At 39.0% G+C, this 17,572-nt stretch overlaps 1 protein-coding gene across 13 annotated transcripts in view; it reads right to left on the bottom strand.

Annotated features, from left to right (window-relative positions):
- The window catches only part of TRIM2 (tripartite motif containing 2), a 92,577-nt gene that overhangs the window by 44,888 nt on the left and 30,117 nt on the right, over window positions 1–17,572 (bottom strand). For 8 of the 13 annotated variants that reach the window (XM_077815385.1, XM_077815383.1, XM_077815393.1 and 5 more), the window contains 2 exons: window positions 12,656–12,837; window positions 10,416–10,653 (listed from right to left, as the gene is read on the bottom strand). In XM_077815385.1, the coding sequence (XP_077671511.1) occupies window positions 10,416–10,653; window positions 12,656–12,789 (372 nt within the window). In that variant the 5' untranslated portion in view covers window positions 12,790–12,837. Of the gene's footprint in view, window positions 1–10,415; window positions 10,654–12,655; window positions 12,838–17,572 lie in introns of those variants that run through there. The other 5 variants (XM_077815386.1, XM_077815387.1, XM_077815390.1 and 2 more) reach the window with 2 other exon arrangements.

Raw genomic sequence — 17,572 nt, 5'->3', positions numbered from 1 at the left:
AAATTACTTACTTTCTCATTTTTACCATATATTTATAAAATAAATCAATTGGAATAATAATATTGTACTTACTTTTCAGTGTACAGTATATACAGCAGTACAAACAAGTCATTGTATGAAATTTTAGTTTGTACTCACTTTGCTACTGTTTTTTATGTAGCGGGTTGTAAAAACTAGGCAAAATATCTAGTTGAGCTGATGTACCCCTGGAAGACCACTGAATACCCCAAGGGGTATGTGTACCCCTGGGTGAGAACCACTGTGCTATTTGATGGTTTTTTTCTGAACAGGACAACATATGAGCATTTTTGCTGATGACAACTTTGCATTCTGAATGTTCTTGCAAAATATATTGAGAAAACATGTGATCAAACCTCTGGTTTCCAGGTGCAAGAGATCTTGAATTGATCTTATTGGGCAGAATATTCTAAAGCAATCAGTATTGGCCCAACTCTGCTTTCACTGAAATCAGTGAGAGTTTTTACCACTGGCTGTAATGAGATCAGAGTTAAACCAATGTTAAGTACTTTTGAAAGACTCACTCACTGACTCCACCTTAAAACCATCCAATCTTATGCCAGCACAATGTGGTGCTTTTAAGCCTATGAGTTTGTTGACTACCATCATTTGACAATTATAGCAACAAGCTAATCTGTACAGTGAAGTACATATGTACTCTGGAGATAAATAATTTCTTACAGTAACACCACATTTATCTCAAGCTCTCAGCTGTTATGCTGCCTGACATCTGTTATATGGACAAGATGGTCAGTAGTAAAAAAATAAAAATAAAAAAATTCACTTCTCTACATTTATACTAGGATATCAAAGTTGTATTGTGTTTAATTTTTTCACTCACTGATCTTGTGTCCACTCGAATTAAAGCAGCAATACACCAAACCTAGCAGTACTGACTTTTGTCCTACCAACATTTACCTGTTGTTATTGCACATATGTAGTAGGCAAAACTTTAAATAATTTTTAAAAAGGTTTATAAGGTTACAGTGGAGTTAAAAACAAAAACAAACAACACACCAAAAGCTCTTACATATATCTTTTCAAATCAACCAGACAGGCAAAAGTATCTGAATCCTAATATTGTCTCTCTCCAGCTATGTTAAATATCAGCCAGTATCCTAAATGCTGCCCTTGAGACAAAAAGCTCTTACCTCTCAGTAATGACCTCAGCTGTTTAGATTCTTCGCAAGAGTGGTAACCCTGAAATACTATTTCTTTAGCCTCAACAATGCACTGAACACTGGATAGAATACAATAATAGAGATTACAGTCTAATGAAATAGATAAATAAGTGGCATACTGGGAAGTGCAAAGAAGGGTGGAATGACAAGGATTTTAATGTTACACTAAAACACACTTCTTGTGAGCATCAAGGGATAAGTGAATTTTTAAGTGGATAGTACAGTAGCAAGTAGCATCCACACAAGTTTACAATAAATTCTTCTGTTCTACACAGGCTCTGGTATATGCACATTGACATGTCACTTCCTTTTGGTCTTCTACGTAAAGAAGAAGTGTAGTATCAATTCAACAGTTCACATATTCTCTAGCATAGGACTATATGCTGCAGTTGCAAGAACATGAATTTGATGATCTAATAATTCCCCCTCATTTCTAATTTCTGTGTTCCTAGGCCAAAATCTTCAAGCCTTAGTACCTAAAGTTTCACTCCTATACTCAATGGAAGCTGCACCTTTGAAATAAAGCCTCTCTTATCTCAGTGCCTACATATAATGTAGGAGTCAAACTTTAGGCACTCAGGTTTGAAAGTTTTACAGTACTGTATATATGACCTATCATCCTAATTTTAAGGAAAAAAGTATGGAGGAAGCACCTATTCATAGTTTAAACACAGGAAATAGTCTGACATATACGACTGAGTTTCTCATATAACAAGGGAGCACATGACAAAAGATGACACATCAAAGGATTTGTTTAAAAAAAAAATCAATAGAGGGATATAAATAAGTTAGCAAAATGAAGGGAGTTAGATTAAGTGGCACACAGGTAGAGAGATCACAGAATTTACAAGGACTGAAGAAGGTTAAGCTAAAATCAGGCACCAAGCCAGTGAAAGTTATGACCTCCCTCCCACACACCAGTGTTATCCGATTTTATTTAAGGGGATATTTATGCACTTAATCCAGCATCACTGGAGCAATGAAAAAATTATTTCTTTACAATAAAAATATATTTGATTTCTAAACTAAAAATACAAAGTCTGGTAATATTTAAATACAATGATCAAGTGTGTGTTTTCCTTCTCACTTGATAATAAAAAACACAAACTATAAGGAAAAAAGTAATAAACAGCAGGAAGAGAGAGTTTAATGGAGAAATGACTGCCCATTCCTTCCTTCAACTGTGACACAAATACATAACCATGTTTACCTAATGTCTCCCTGCCTTGCCCCCTGCCCAAAGTCCCATCTTCTCTCAAATCTCACATTCAGCCCTCAGCATATTTCTCTATGACTGTCAAATGCACTTTCAGTGCCCTGTAACAGCACCTGACTGTCACAGATTCACTCCATTCATTCTCATCTAGCCTAAAGGAGACTTTTCACAGAAGTCTTTACGAGTTTTTATGGGTTCTAGCGGTTACCAATGGAGAATGAAAAAATGAGAAGATCTGTGAAGCAGGAGCGACACCTGTTTGGGAGCAAGGGGGTAGGGAACATCTGGGACAGCCTATTAACAGAGAGATTGTCCACACCTCACTTTAGGGGGGAAATTTAACACACATCTCCCCATCCCTGGATTTGTCTCAGTCAGGGCATGAGACAGCACTTTTTGTTCTGCTGGATGAGCTCTTGCTGTTCATAGATAAGGGGAGGGCAGCCATACTCATTCTGTTGTACCTCTCTGCAGCAAATGATACATTTTATCACTATATATTCCTGTACCTTCTCTCAGAAGATACACGGGTGAACTGAAATGTTCTAAAATGGCTGAGGTACTTCCCTTTAGACAGAATTCAGGTCATTATGGCAACTACTAAATAGGGTTTCCAACCCCCAGGAACTAAAGATTAATATTTAAATGTCATGTGATGAAAATCCAGGAATTCATCCAACCAAAGTTGGCAACCCTACTACCAAAGGCCTAGCAAATGGACTCCCACAAAGCTCAGTCCACCTCCCCATACTATTTAACATTTATATAAAGCTTTTGGGATAGCAGGTGAAACAGCATGGGTTGGATGTCAACAGTATGTAGATGACAGCCAGTTCGTGCTCTCCAGTATGAGCAACATCCAGAGGTTAAAGTAAGCCGGTATGGTCTGGACCGGCTTGCCCAGGCTGGCGCTTTAAAGGGCCTGGGTTCCCCGCAGTGGCTGGAGCCCCGGGCCTTTTAAAGCGCCACCCGAGCCCTGCAGCCAGAGCACTGGGGCCTTTAAAGGCCCCGCCTCTTCTGGTTGAGGCCACGCCTCTTCCGGTCAAGGCCCCGCCCCCTGCTCAGGACTCCGGAGTACCAGTAAATCCTTTAAATTACTTTCACACCTGGCACCATCCCCTAGCTTACTCACTGGCTAGCTGAAGTCAGCACCCAAATGAAGAGCCATTTGCTAAAGCTGAGCCCAGACAAGAGAGAGTTGATGCTGGTAGAAAGAGAAGCATTCTGAAAAGTTCACTCTCACTGTAACATTCTGAATCATCTAGGGCATTTACCCTCACATAGTTATGTTATGTTGGTCGGCAGCCCTCAAAGTCTTTGGGACTGCTCAATGCATTTGGATACATTGGATACTCTAAATTAGCAATGGTTGCACAAGATGCCCACTTCTACCTGCAACTAGCCACAGATCTCACTATAGTGAGCTAAGTAATCATAGGATCCAGGTTCATTTATAGAAACTTATGTCCAGAAACTAACACCCTGGAAAAGCTTCAAACGCAACAAAATGCCGCAGCTCGACTGCTTAGCAACACAGGTTACAGTGGACACATCACCCTAGTGTGCCACTTTCAAGTCTGGCTTCCCAATTATTAGTTTTGTTCAGGATCTCTCTTCTAATAGAGTCCATCATGGGATTGGCCCTACCACCTGAGGGACCATGACCGCTCATCATAGCTACCAGTATGTTCCCATGGACCAGTGGAATAATTGGCTAATAGGAGGAGCCTCATGAATGCCAGAGACAGAACTTTCACAGTACCTGAACCTAGATTATAGAACTTACTCCCACGAGAGGTAGGAATAACTACAGAAATCTAATTTAGATGCTAAGCTCTTTGGAACAGGGATAGTCTTGTTTGTACAGCACATAGCACCATGGGGTCCTGGTCCATGACGGGGATTCCAATGGGTTATTACAATAGTGACAAATAATATAATAATCTCTCTTACACACATACAACGTTACCAGAATATGAAGACTGCAAAGTCAAACACTCAAGAGTTAGGAAATACCTGAATTAGGGTTGCCTGTGTAAGCTTAATTCAGTCCCCCCTGTATCTGTGCATTATGATACAATCTTTAATTTCATGATCAGATGCTATTTTTTCCACAATACCCCTACCTTCTTCAGTGCACAGGATGGACAGCGCTCACTTAATGAGCAACAATTCAATCTTTTGTTTTATTCTCATTGCTCAGTGTACCATCCCATGCCTTATTTATTGCACATGACTCAAAACCCCGTTTAGGATTATTAATTTCATCATGGGTTTTCCTAGAGTGCTCATCTCTACAGTATACAAGTTCTGCACAAACATTAATTTGAGATTCCTAGGACTTGGGTTTTTCAGAGTACTTAGCATTATAATGCACTTTATATGTTCAAAGCACAGCTCCCATTGACCTAAATTGCAGCTGTGAGTGCTCAGCGATTCTGCAGATCAAACTCCATAATCTGAAATTAGGCCCCCAAAAAAATTTGGAATATACTTTTCAAAAAGGTTGGTTTCACTGATTTGTTGGACATCACATAGGAACTCTGTGTCAGAGGAAGGGATAGAATCCAGTTCTCCAGGGTATCATTCAGCTGCTTAACCATGATGCCCTCCTTTCACGACACAAGTTCTTATGTCTCAGACTTTAAGGTCAGAAGGGACCATTATGATCATCTAGTCTGACCTCCTGCACAATGCAGGCCACAGAATCTCACCCACCCACTCCTGCAAAAAACCTCTTATCTATGTCTGAGCTACTGAAGTCCTCAAATCATGGTTTAAAGACTTCAAGGTGCAGAGAACCCTCCAGCAAGTGACCCAGGCCCCATGCTGCAGAGGAAGGCAAAAAACCCGCAGGGCCTCTTCCAGTCTGCCTGGGAGGAAGATTTCCTTCCCGACTCCAAATATGGTGATTGGCTGAACCCTGAGCATGTGGGCAAGATTCACCAGCCAGATACCCAGGAAAGAATTCTTTGTAGTAACTGAGATCCTATCCCATCTAACAGCCCATCACAGGCCACTGGGCCTATTTACCACGAATAGTCAACTAATTGCCAAAATCATGTTATCCCATCATACTATCTCCTCCATAAACTTATCGAGCTTAATCTTGAAGCCAGATAGCCTTCCAAGGGAAGCAGTGGGGGCAAAAGACCTGTTTCAGAACTTCACTCCTCTGATGGTTAAAAACATTTGTCTAATTTCAAGTCTAAACTTCCTGATGGCCAGTTTATATCTGTTTGTTCTTGTGTCCACATTGGTACTGAGCTTAAATAATTCCTCTGCCTCCCTGTTATTTATCCCTCTGATATATTTATAGAGAGCAATCATATCTCCCCTTAGCCTTCTTTTGGTTAGGCTAAACAAGCCAAGCTCCTTGAGTCTCCTTTCATAAAACAGGCTTTCCATTCCTTGGATCATCCTAGTAGCCCTTCTCTGTACCTGTTCCAGTTTGAATTCCTTAAACTTGGGAGACCAGAACTTCACACAGTATTCCAGATGAGGTCTCACCAGTGCCTTGTATAACTGTACTAATACCTCCTTATCTCTACTGTAAATACCTTGCCTGATGCATCCCAAGACCGCATTCGCTTTTTTCACGGGCCATATCACATTGGCGGCTCAGTCATCCTGTGGTCAAGTACTCCAAGGTCCTTCTCCTCCTCTGTTACTTCCAAGTAATGTGTTCCCCAGCTTATAACTAAAATTCTTGTTATTAATCCCTAAATGCATGACCTTACACTTCCCACTATTAAATTTCATCCTATTATTATTACTCCAGTTTACAAGGTCATCCAGATCTTCCTGTATGATATCACGGTCCTTCTCTGAATTGGCAATACCTCCCAGCTTCGTGTCATCTGCAAACTTTATTAGCACACTCCCACTTTTTGTGCCGAGATCAGTAATAAAAAGATTAAATAAGATTGGTCCCAAAACCAGTCCCTGAGGAGTTCCACTGGTAACCTCCCTCCAGCCTGACAGTTCACCTTTCAGTATGACCCGCTGTAGTCTCCCCTTTAACCAAATCCTTATCCACCTTTAAATTTTCATATTGATCCCCATCTTTTCCAATTTAACTAATAATTCTCCATGTGGCACCGTATCAAATGCCTTACTGAAATCTAGGTAAATTAGATGCACTGCATTTCCTTTGTCTAAAAAAATCTGTTACTTTCTTAAAAAAGGAGATCAGGTTGGTTTGGTACGATCTACCTTTTGTAAAACCATGTTGTACTTTGTCCCATCTACATTCACTTCAATGTCCTTAACTACTTTCTCCTTCAAAATTTTTTCCAAGACCTTGCATACTACAGATGTCAAACTAACAGGCCTGTAGTTACCCAGATCACTTTCCCCCCCACCCTTTCTTAAAAATAGGAACTGTGTTAGCAATTCTCCAGTCCTACGGTACAACCCCTGCATCAAATGTCCTACAGACAGCAGCCTCACTCACTCCACAACCATGATTCATCCCAAAACAGGTCCATCCAGTGCACTGAATGAGGCAGGGAACTTATGGGAAAAAATAGTATCATTATGAAGTTAGAGACTGTATCATGATGTTTACACATCAAGAACCTAATTAATTCTGGCATTTCCTAACTTTTGGGTGCTTGACTTTGCAACCTTTATGTTCTTTTTAATATAGTTCTTTGTGTGTAATCTCCTAGGTTTTTTAAAAAAGCAAACCAAAAAAACAGAAATTCTGTCAGGTGGCATTATATTGACAACCTCAGGGCTGGAATCGTTAGCTCAACCACAAACTTCTGCCACTTGAGCTAACAGAGTAACTGACAGCAATAGTAGGTTGTCATCTTTCATGTGGACCAGCACTAGAGGAGGATGAGACACATACTTCACCAGTGGCTTTCACAGATATTTGCTGATAAGAAAGGAATGGTGAAATTCAGGAATCTTGAGCTTTATTCCAGGCTCTGGAAGGGAACATATACTAGTGAGCACAGTGTCTTCCAAATGTTCTCTCTAAGCTTGGCCCTTCTGCCCTGTTCCAGTTCTGTCTCATCCTTATCCCTGGCTTCTTATCCCAGTCCCCTTGTCCAGCCAGTCCTAGTCCACCACTCCCTGACTCCTTGTTCCAATCTTTTTGCCCAGCCAGTCCCAGTTCTCACTTGTTTCACCAAAATTAAAATTATAAAAAAAAAAAAAAAAAAAAAAAAAAGTGTCCAGTTCAGGATGCTCTAAATCTTTCCTTTCAACAAACTAATTCAGGAGACTAGCTTATACAGGTGGAATTTGTTGAAAGGTAATCAAAACTGTGATGTGTAGACCAGGGGAAAATAGACACTAAACCACCATCACAAAAAGCAGTAGTGTTCAAAATAATTTTTTAAATTACATATGGGTATTTATATTTTGGAGAAACAGAACAGAGCTGCTGAAATGTGGGAGAGACAGATGGAAGCCTGCAACTTTTAAAAAAGGCATAACCTGGACTACTGTCCAGTGTGGTCTCCTCAGCTCTCAGGAGGAATTATTTGCATGCCACTGTGACAGAATACACCTCTGTTTCACATCCTACACTCCACTGTAATCTTTTTTGTACAAAGTATGCCTTGTAAGGGATCTTGTGAAAACTCAATTTGCTGGTCAGTATCGTCCTTATAAAATAAATATGGAAACATTGTATGTGAAGTTATAAGATTTCCCCTCTGGTTTTAACAACACACATTACAAACCCCACAACATGCTGAAACAGAAATTTGGGAAACAGGTCTGTCCTAAACAAAGGAATGTGTGCTCTGCTTAGTTTGCATTTAAGTAGTAAACAAAGTCATCAAGCAGGAAGAGAAACAAAGGAAACTCAAACAGGTGACAAAAAACAAGTAGGGAACAACTTTCCACATAAACTCTTTGTCTCCTAGTGCCCAGCTGGAAATGTTTTTTCAAGAGGGGGACTGAAACTGTAAAAAGGAGGGACAAAACACCCCGAAGCACCCCTCTCTCTCTTTGTCCATTATATTCACTATACTTAATGAGACAAAGGAAGCATTTGTTGGACTCTGGGAGAGAGGTCCTGACCCAAGAGTTTGGTCACTAATCTATGGACATGGTGAGAACTTTTCCTTGAATCTACTATAGTTTAAGTTAGGCATTAGTAAATGTCTTCTCTTTATTTTTCTTGTAACAATTTCTGATTTGTATGCCTAATTACTTACACTCACTTAAAATCCCTCTTTGTAGTTAATAAACTTGTTTTGCTCTTTTATCTAATCCAGTGTGTGTTTAAATGGAAGCGTCTGAATAACTTTTTAAGATAATAAGATGGCCTATTATTCCCTTAAAGGAATAGTGGACTTACCATATTTGTACTGTCAAGGAGATGGCTGGACAGTACAAGACATGCATTTGGGGGTCAGGGGAGAGGGGCGCGGAGAGAGAATCTGAGACTGGGGGTGGGTTGGGGATACCATGCAGTATAACCAACGCTGGTGAGAACCAGATTGTAACCTAAGTGTGGCTGGTAGGCTACAGTTACACACATAGACACATTGTAAAGCACTCAAGGTTGCAGGGCTGGGGTGATACAGCTACTCACCAGTCTAGATTGTACCTTGGTATGTCACAGCCATGATGCCTCTTTGCAAAGTGGTGGCTGCTGAAGGTATTCTCCCCACACCCCAATAAGCCATCATTTAAGACTAAATACCTCAGATCACATAATACTGACCATTCAAAACAATTAACCTGGTCTCAAATTTTAATAAGCTCCTCTCTCGGCCAGTTTAACACAATCTAAACTTCTCCCAAGACAACTAAAGATGCATCAGCTTGTAAGGCTTAATATAAAGGATAGCAAGCCAGATAACATCTTGGTTTTGATTTTTCCTACATTTCACAATCATATAGTCAATATAACTATACCAAACTTCTATTCAGTTTCCTGGAGAAATCATCCTTAAAAGTGTAAAATAAGAATGGAAACTTTGGTCAATCAGGAACAAGTGTATACACAGAAATACAATATACTTTTTTAAAAGTCTATGTTTTTTCATAGTTGAAGTACACTATAGGTCTGTTTTCCAAGCCAATCTGGATCAAGCCAGCAGGTCAATAATGGAAAGGTAAGCAACTGTTACTCTATAATAGCAGCATCCATCAGATAAAATGACTTTTTTCTATTATACCACTACCAAAACTGAGTCATATATAAAACAATCCTCAAAAAATTCCCTTGAAATTTTGTCAAATTTCTTGGGTGATATAGCAATCACGGCACTCATCTTATAACACAACAAGGACAAGGTTTGCAACATGGCCTCCTTTTTATACTTCAGAAACAGGCTAAGAGGTAAGAAGAGTTGGAACATTAATGTTGCAAACCAGGTTCAATGAAACATTTGGAAATTGCATGACTGACATGGAATCAGAGCTGCTCTGTAATAGTTTATGAAAACTGAGTGTAGACACAGTTACTGGAACATTTCCTGAATGAATTATAATAGGGGACTGTAAGGAAAAACAATCAATCAGAAAGAAAACCAAATGGCTCAAGATAAGCCACTTTTCTGAAAGCTCTTGAGGGTTCGTGTACTGGGTACTGTATCCCAGGGCCAAGCCTAAGAGTGGTGGATTGGCAGAATTCTGCCCTGGAAGAGGTAAAGTCACAACGCCTGAAGGAGGGCATTCAGAGAGGCCAGAAAGGGGACATTGGCACAACAGGCCCTGTAAATTTGACGTGTTCTTACTGTGCTCTAGAAAACAAGCAGGTAAGCAAGTATAGAGACAATAGCAATTGAGCTGAGCAGTAAGAAAAGAATATCCTGCATATTATAAGATGCTTTAACCCACCTATTAATGAATAGGTAGTCTGCTCTAGTATTGTTCCTTTAAAACAAGTTTCTTATCCTTGTTGAGATGGGTATCAGACAGAGAGAGAACCGCTGTGGTTCTCATTATCCCTGCTATCTGAAAAACCATCATCATTATAAGCTAGGGTGATTAGTTTAGCATGCATTACCTGAAATCATTTCACTTACATTTCCATCATGGTTGGGGCAGGAGAGAGGTTTTCCTGCAGCAACAGCTGTGACAGTCTCCAAGATGGAGGACTCTTCAATGCTGTTGTCTGGCGTTCGCTGCAGGACATCCATCAGGTTAGTGATAAAGAAGTTGTTCTGGAGTGCAGAAACCCCTTTCTCTGGCAGAATGGAGGTCTGGCGGCACACTGGGCAAGAAAGGGTTAAACTGTGGGCGGGAATGTAATTCTGCAAGCACCTGTTGTGAGGAAAGATTGAAAACAGAGAGTAGCATCAAAACCCAAAGTCTCTTAGAAGGTATTTTGTTTTTTAAAGAAAGAATCATTTTTAACCAGCAACAGCTGTAGTTTGCAAAGCAAGGCTGAAAGCTGGCCATCATGAAGGTAGGGAAGGCATTTCTTCTCTAATCTTTCCCACCCACCCATACATCATACTCCTACACACAAAGGATACAGGAGACTGGATTTGATGTACCCAAGATCTGATCTGATAGGACAAATATAAGCTCCTTCAAGAGTTTGTGTCTCTTTAATTGGTATCTATTGGCTAAGCTGCTAGCTTTCCCATACAATTCGCCTCAATTTTAATCTTTGGTTTTAAATATTTTAGGGCCAAATCCCATTCCCAATAAAACCAATGGGAGTTTTGACATGGACTTCTGTGAAGCCAGGATTTCGTGCTATGTGCCTTCTACAAAGGACCTCAGCCATTTTATTTGGCTCACTGTAGAAAGAACCTCTACGTGCCAGAAACCATTTTGCTCTTCACCCATACAAAACTGAAAATATTATACTTCAGTGTTATTGGTAATACCCACTGCAAATTGAGCTAGAAAGCGATGTTTAACACCTGAACTATATATTAACATGAAGTACCATTTGTCTTTAATTCTCCAACAGTTTTGTATGTAAGACAAGAAAGTCTACCACAAGCTAAATCTCCTGAGTCAAACAAAGGACTCTAAACTGTATTTTTTAAACTGACTTTTCAAAAAACACTTTTTCCTTCTCCCCTCAATTTAGTGTAAAATATCATTCTAAAACATTGCTAGCTGCATTAGAGAGAGAGTCAACAGAGCAAAAGTGGAAGTCAGATATATTTTCAGATTTCCTTTCTGAGAGAAATTATTTTTACATACCAAGCATTACCTACACTGTGAAATAATAATAGTTAATTACAAGTCAATATTTTAATATGGCATATAGAAAACTTGGACATTAAAGAATGGGATAATTATTTCTCTACTTTGTAAATCAACAACAACATTTTTATTGCCTCTAATAATGGACTAATCAATATAAAACTGACACTGTTAATCTAAGGGCTTGATTCTGATTACACGCCATTTTCATGTTGGTGTAACTCTCTTTATTAGCTTTATTGATTTACTTCTAATTTACAGTGGTATAAATGAGATTGGAATCAGGCTTTAAGGTCTCTAAAATCTATGACAGTCTAGGAGATACAGAACCTTCGGTACGGTTACATGCAAAGGGCATTCCCCTCCCAATATATTTGTCATTCAGAAACATCTTTCTAACCACAGTAAATGAAAAGGACAATGATTTTAAAATATCATTGACCTGATTCTCTTCTAATTTAATAGACTTTAACAGAGTTACTCATCACAGTAAAGCCATTGAAAATATAGAATCAGGCCCACTGTTCTCTGAAGTTTCTGTAAGATTCCTCCAGGAACAATTCTTCGCCTTTAACCAGAAGCCTTTTACATGCAGGTATTTCAGCTGGATTTAGAGAGCTAAAGACAGCCCTATAGACTTGAACTCAAGCTGCTAACCCAGGTTGCTAAGTCTCCTCTGCTATTTTAACCCAAGCTAGACAATGCTGGTTAGCTAACTCCAGTTTAAGAACACACCTGTCTGAAGTTTAGACATTCCCTTCTTTCACTCCACTGTCCCCTTCTGGTTTTGCCTTGTTAAAAAGAGCCATGACCAAACACAGTAGTTGCCCTGTAAGATAGGGTAAGTGTCCATCATTCATTTATAAAAACAAAAATTTGGAATTGCAGATGTTCTGTTGCTGTCTCCTGCTTACTGCCCATATGAATAATGCCAGTTCACCTCCCTAATCTTTAATTTAGGATCATGCTTCAGGATGACCTAGACAGACAGAAGGTATATTGTTGGTTGAAGACAACTGTAGGTTTGCGGGTATGCACTGGGATAAAACTAAAAGAAAGAAAAAAACATGAACTACAAATGGGAAAAAACAGCTCTTACCTCTCACAGAAAGTGTGCAGACAGGGAAGTACTTTGGGGTTCTTGTAACGTTCCAGGCATATGCTGCAAATCAGAAACTGTTTGTCAATCTGTCGCACCACAGGACTTGGGATGTTGGAGCCTTCACTGGCCATCCTAGACCACTGACATATGGGTCCCAATCCCTTCTACCCTGCACACTGCTGAAACAGAGGAAGGGAGGGGAGGTTTTAATCAGCCTGAAATGCCAATTTTAATACCTACTTCTCCAATATACTTTATCCTGATTTAGAGGGCAATATTTCCATTTAGATCAAAATACAGAGGGGAAATGTCTAAAATGCAATATCACCGCCTACAGTCTGGAAATGGTCAGCCATTTCTATCACACTAAATAATAAAAACCTGTATCTCGGTGGGTTCTCTGGAAAAGTATGTTGCAGCGGTGTTGTAAGTTACAGGGCTGCTTGTGCTGCAGCCCTTGTCAATTCTTCCATACTTTACGATTCAAGTAGGTCTAAGAATCTATCTACCCTGAAAGTAGAACCATTTTTAAATATGGGTCTTCTTAAAGATAGCTTCATACCAGTTTCTCCAGCCAGCACTTCACAAACAGAACCATTTTCTAGAGTGTGGAAGACAGTTTGTTGAATGCTTGTGCGGGGACTGCGCAAGCCAGCCAAATTACTTTAGTATAAAACAAGTTTTAAAGTGAGTTGCCTAACAGTCAGAGCCAAAGATGGGGCACGTTTGGTTTCTGGAAGGTAAAAGGAGCCTCATTTTCAGAGCCAGCTGAGTGCTGAGAAGGAGAAGGTGATGAGACACCACATGAATGGGTTCAGTAAAAGAGCCTAGATGCCTAAGAGACCCAAAACTAAGAGATAAACACATCATCCTGCCCATCACATTGGAAATGCCACCAGCAGCAGTTGGCAGAGAGGGAGGAAGGAGATCCAAGAAGCATAGTTAGAGAATAGCTGTAAGAAATAGAACATACCAAAAAATGAAGTGGGCATTGCCCACATTTCTGTGACTGAAGTCTGCTCATCCCCCCCATGGCAAAAATAATGTAAAGTGGGAGAACTATGTGACAATCTGGTGACACAGCAGCAGGTTTTTACTCCTTAAGAAATAGGAATCAGAAGCAGACTTGGAAATCCTGCTCCTCTAAGACAATGGCCACAAAATGGGGTCATCATAAAGGAGAAAGATCTGTCTCTGGGTCAGTGGAATAATACAGAAATGACGGACAACATATATAAAACAGGTAATAGTTAAGGAGAGAAAACATGGGGAAGAAAAGCGAAGCAGCAGCATCCAACAAAAGGAACTGAAAACTACATGTTAAAACGTATTAGGAAATGCTAGCAAAACAAGTGACCACTGCAGGTACAAAAGAAGAGTTGTAAGAAGTCAAAAAGCAATAATTTATTTTCCTTCTAACCAATAAACCCACCACTATTCCTGCACTAGAGATATTCTTGGGTTGGCAAACTTCTTGCAGAAATGCTTCTTTTGTGTTCAGTTGATATTTGTTTTAACAACAATGCCCATCTGTCTATGATGATGGTCACATGAATTCAGAAGTCAATGGAATTACACAAAGTTTGGTCCATGGTATTTTGTAATTATTGTAAGGTCTGGTCTCCTACTGAATGTATTATGTATAAGCAACAATTACAAAGGCAAAGCACATAAACCTAACAGAGGTGAACCCAGCTTGCATTCTCCGAGTTGTGTGTCTGGCAAGATTAGTATGTTTTACTGGTTTGTTTTTCTATTGTGTGTGACACGAATAAGGATAGTGGTGATGGCTATGGACATGCTGCACTGGCTTTTGTAGGAAGCTGGAGTCCTCTAGGGATCACCTTGTAATGAGCAAAGAGTCATAAAATTATTCACAATTAAAACATTAAGCAGTATGAATTGAAGAGATAACTGAAATTTATATGCATAGAAGGGGGAACTGGTCACTGGTTTCCCTTGTTTTATTATTTCAGTTCTAGCATTAATGGTTACAGTATTCTTAAATCATATGCTATATTTTTTGTTCCTGTATAAATGTATTTTAAGAATGTATTTCTTTATTTTCACTGTTCTTTCAGTTTTCTCCATAACAATATAAACGCACTTAATTGTATAAGTGAAGGAACACCAGGTGCGTGTGCGTAATACACACACAAACTATTGATTATGTGATCATGTTACATCTTAAAAACTTGAGTTAAAAAAAAAAAGGCAGCCTAACTGACCAGCTTCTGAAAGTGAGATCAAAACCAGAGTATTAGATATTAAAATGCATCAGTCTACTGGGCTGGGAGCCTTGAGGAGTTTCAGAGATTTGATTATAAGGACATTTATTTGATCATTAATTCACAGTTCCATCTGCTCTGTACTAACCTGAATTTTTTTTTTTTAAAAAAGGAGTGTGAGAAAAGCAGAAAGACTGCCTGCACGCACTAAAAAGCAGGTTACGAACAGCATAAGGATGTCAAGTGTAAAAAGTAACACACTCAGTCATTTCACGTCTCTATTATAAAGAGCATTTATCATAGTAAATGAAATTGTTAAAAGAAAAATATTCCTCAAGTCCATTGCTGCAGTTATTACTCAGGCAAAACTCTCACTATTTCAGTGGGAATTTTGGCTCATTAAAGATTGCAGGATCTTTGCAGCTAAAATGTTTAAGTGAATGCAGAGACTTAGTTATCGTCAAAGATCTTTCATCTGTCTGATAATTACAGTTCTGAATCTCATTGTAAATCGAGTATTGTATACAGATCTCATCCTATCAACTTTAGGTTTAAGATATTAATCATCCAAAGAAACCATGGACAAGAGTTTAAAAATAACTACATTTCCATTTAAAATGTTCAATACACATTTTGTCTAAAACACAGCAAGCCCGGATTACCGTCTACCACTTTGTGTCACTCTGCTGAAATGAATGGGTTTTCAAATGTGCAATTTAGGGCAGAATTTGGTCCAGATAGGGTTTTTATTTTTATGGAAGGCTGTTTTTCTCTTCCCCCCACCTTTACGTATATTTTTAGGAGACAGACTATGGATTTCAGAAAAACCGATATATCAAGGGGTATACAGACTGAGAAGTTATTTCTGATTAAACAAGACAGACATGAGTGTCTTCACTCTACAAGCTTCTTTTTTTAAAAAAAAAAGAACAAAAATATAGTGAGCACCTGTCACTGTATATAAGCAGACTGAAATAGCTCAACAACTTACAATCTTAGGCCTTGATCCTGCAAACACTTATGTATAAAATTTCATACATACCAGTAGTTCCATAGAATAGTTTAATGTGTGGGTGTTTGTGGGATTGGGGATTAAATCGCTGATCCTGCAACCCTTACTCATGCAAATATCCCACTGAGCCAAAATTCATCTTGAGTGTAATTCTACTAAGTCAATGGACTTATGCCAGGGTGGAATTTTACCCACTGACTACTAAAGGAGTAATCAAGGACTACTTGTTTAAGTAAGAGCTGCCTGTCTTAAATAACCCTCCTAGAAATTGGTTGAAGACTAATTTTATTTTGATTTATGGAGCAGCAGCACCACACAATGTTAACCTATATTTCAGGGTTATTTTAATTAAAGATCTAGCCAGAGTAACATTATATAATACCATCTTTTGATTGTCACATTTAGCCAAAAATTCTTGAACTCTTTTTGTGTTTGAAGTTAAAAATTAAACTTCCAAATATCCTCATTGCAGAAAAGCCATTTGGCTGACATTTGGGTGCAACAGTCTACAGCTTTGTTTTACAGGACCTAGGAAATCTTTTCCCCTGTCTGTTAACGGCATTAGAAACACAAGGTAGGTGAGGCAATATCTTCAGGTCTGCTGAAGAACAACACTGTGTGGCTCAAAAGCTTGTATCTTTCACAATCAGAAGTTGGTCCAATAAAAGATATTACCTCACCCAGCTTGTCCCTGTAATATCCTAGGTCCAACATGGCTACAACTACAATGCATTTTAATAGGGTTGCCAACTCTCCAGGATTGGCCTGTAGTCCCCAAGAATTAAAAATTAATTTTTAATTTAAGATTATGTTATGTGCTGTAATCTCCAGGAATACAGCCAACCAAAATTGGTAACCTGACATGTTAATGGCATTATAATGTAGCTTCTCGAACAGGTGGAATAAGAATGGCCATCAATGTTTAAAATTAATGTAAGACCTTGGGAGTCTCCACATATAGCTCTACGGGGCGGGGGGTGGGGGGGAAAGAGATCTGTAATATATGTCAATAAAGCTGAAGATGTGTGGACTATCACATCAAAATACATGAAAAACCCCACCCTGTGATCTTATGAGAAGAACCACTTTGGAAGCCCAGTTCATCTTAGCTAAACCAATTCCAGAATAAGAGCTCATAAAAAAGTAGTATTCTTTGTCACCCACCCAGTGCTCAAATATTAAATTTTGTCTCTTTCTTTTATCCTTCTGTTTGGAAATATGTATCAATTTTCACTCAAAATATCCTTTAAAGCACAAAGAAGGGGGGGGAGGGGAAACCAGTTCTGTGTAATAGTGTAAAAAATCCCAACCCTAATAAGTGTACACAAATTCAGTAAGAAATATCAGCATGCAGCCCCACCCTTATGGAAAAGAACTCCCAGTAGAATTTCACAGCGATAAAACCCATTAGGGTTCTATAAGTCTATAAGACTTATTCTAAAAAACCTGCACAGTTTAATAGAGAATAATATTCTTCCTACAGTTTTTTTTTTTTTTAAAACCAGCCTTTAGACTTTCAATAGAGTCATACATTCCAAGATCAGAAGGCTCCACTGTGATTGTGTAGTCTGGCCTCCCATAGAACACAGGCCATATAACGTCCCAGAAATATTTCCTAGACCATATCTTTTAGAAAAACATCCAATCTTGATTTTAAAAATGGTCAGTGTTGGA

Source organism: Eretmochelys imbricata, chromosome 4 (assembly GCF_965152235.1).
Source record: "Eretmochelys imbricata isolate rEreImb1 chromosome 4, rEreImb1.hap1, whole genome shotgun sequence".
Taxonomy (NCBI): domain Eukaryota; kingdom Metazoa; phylum Chordata; order Testudines; family Cheloniidae; genus Eretmochelys; species Eretmochelys imbricata.
The sequence above is the reverse complement of the archived record's forward strand: the minus strand, read 5'-3'. Positions and strand labels throughout refer to the sequence as shown.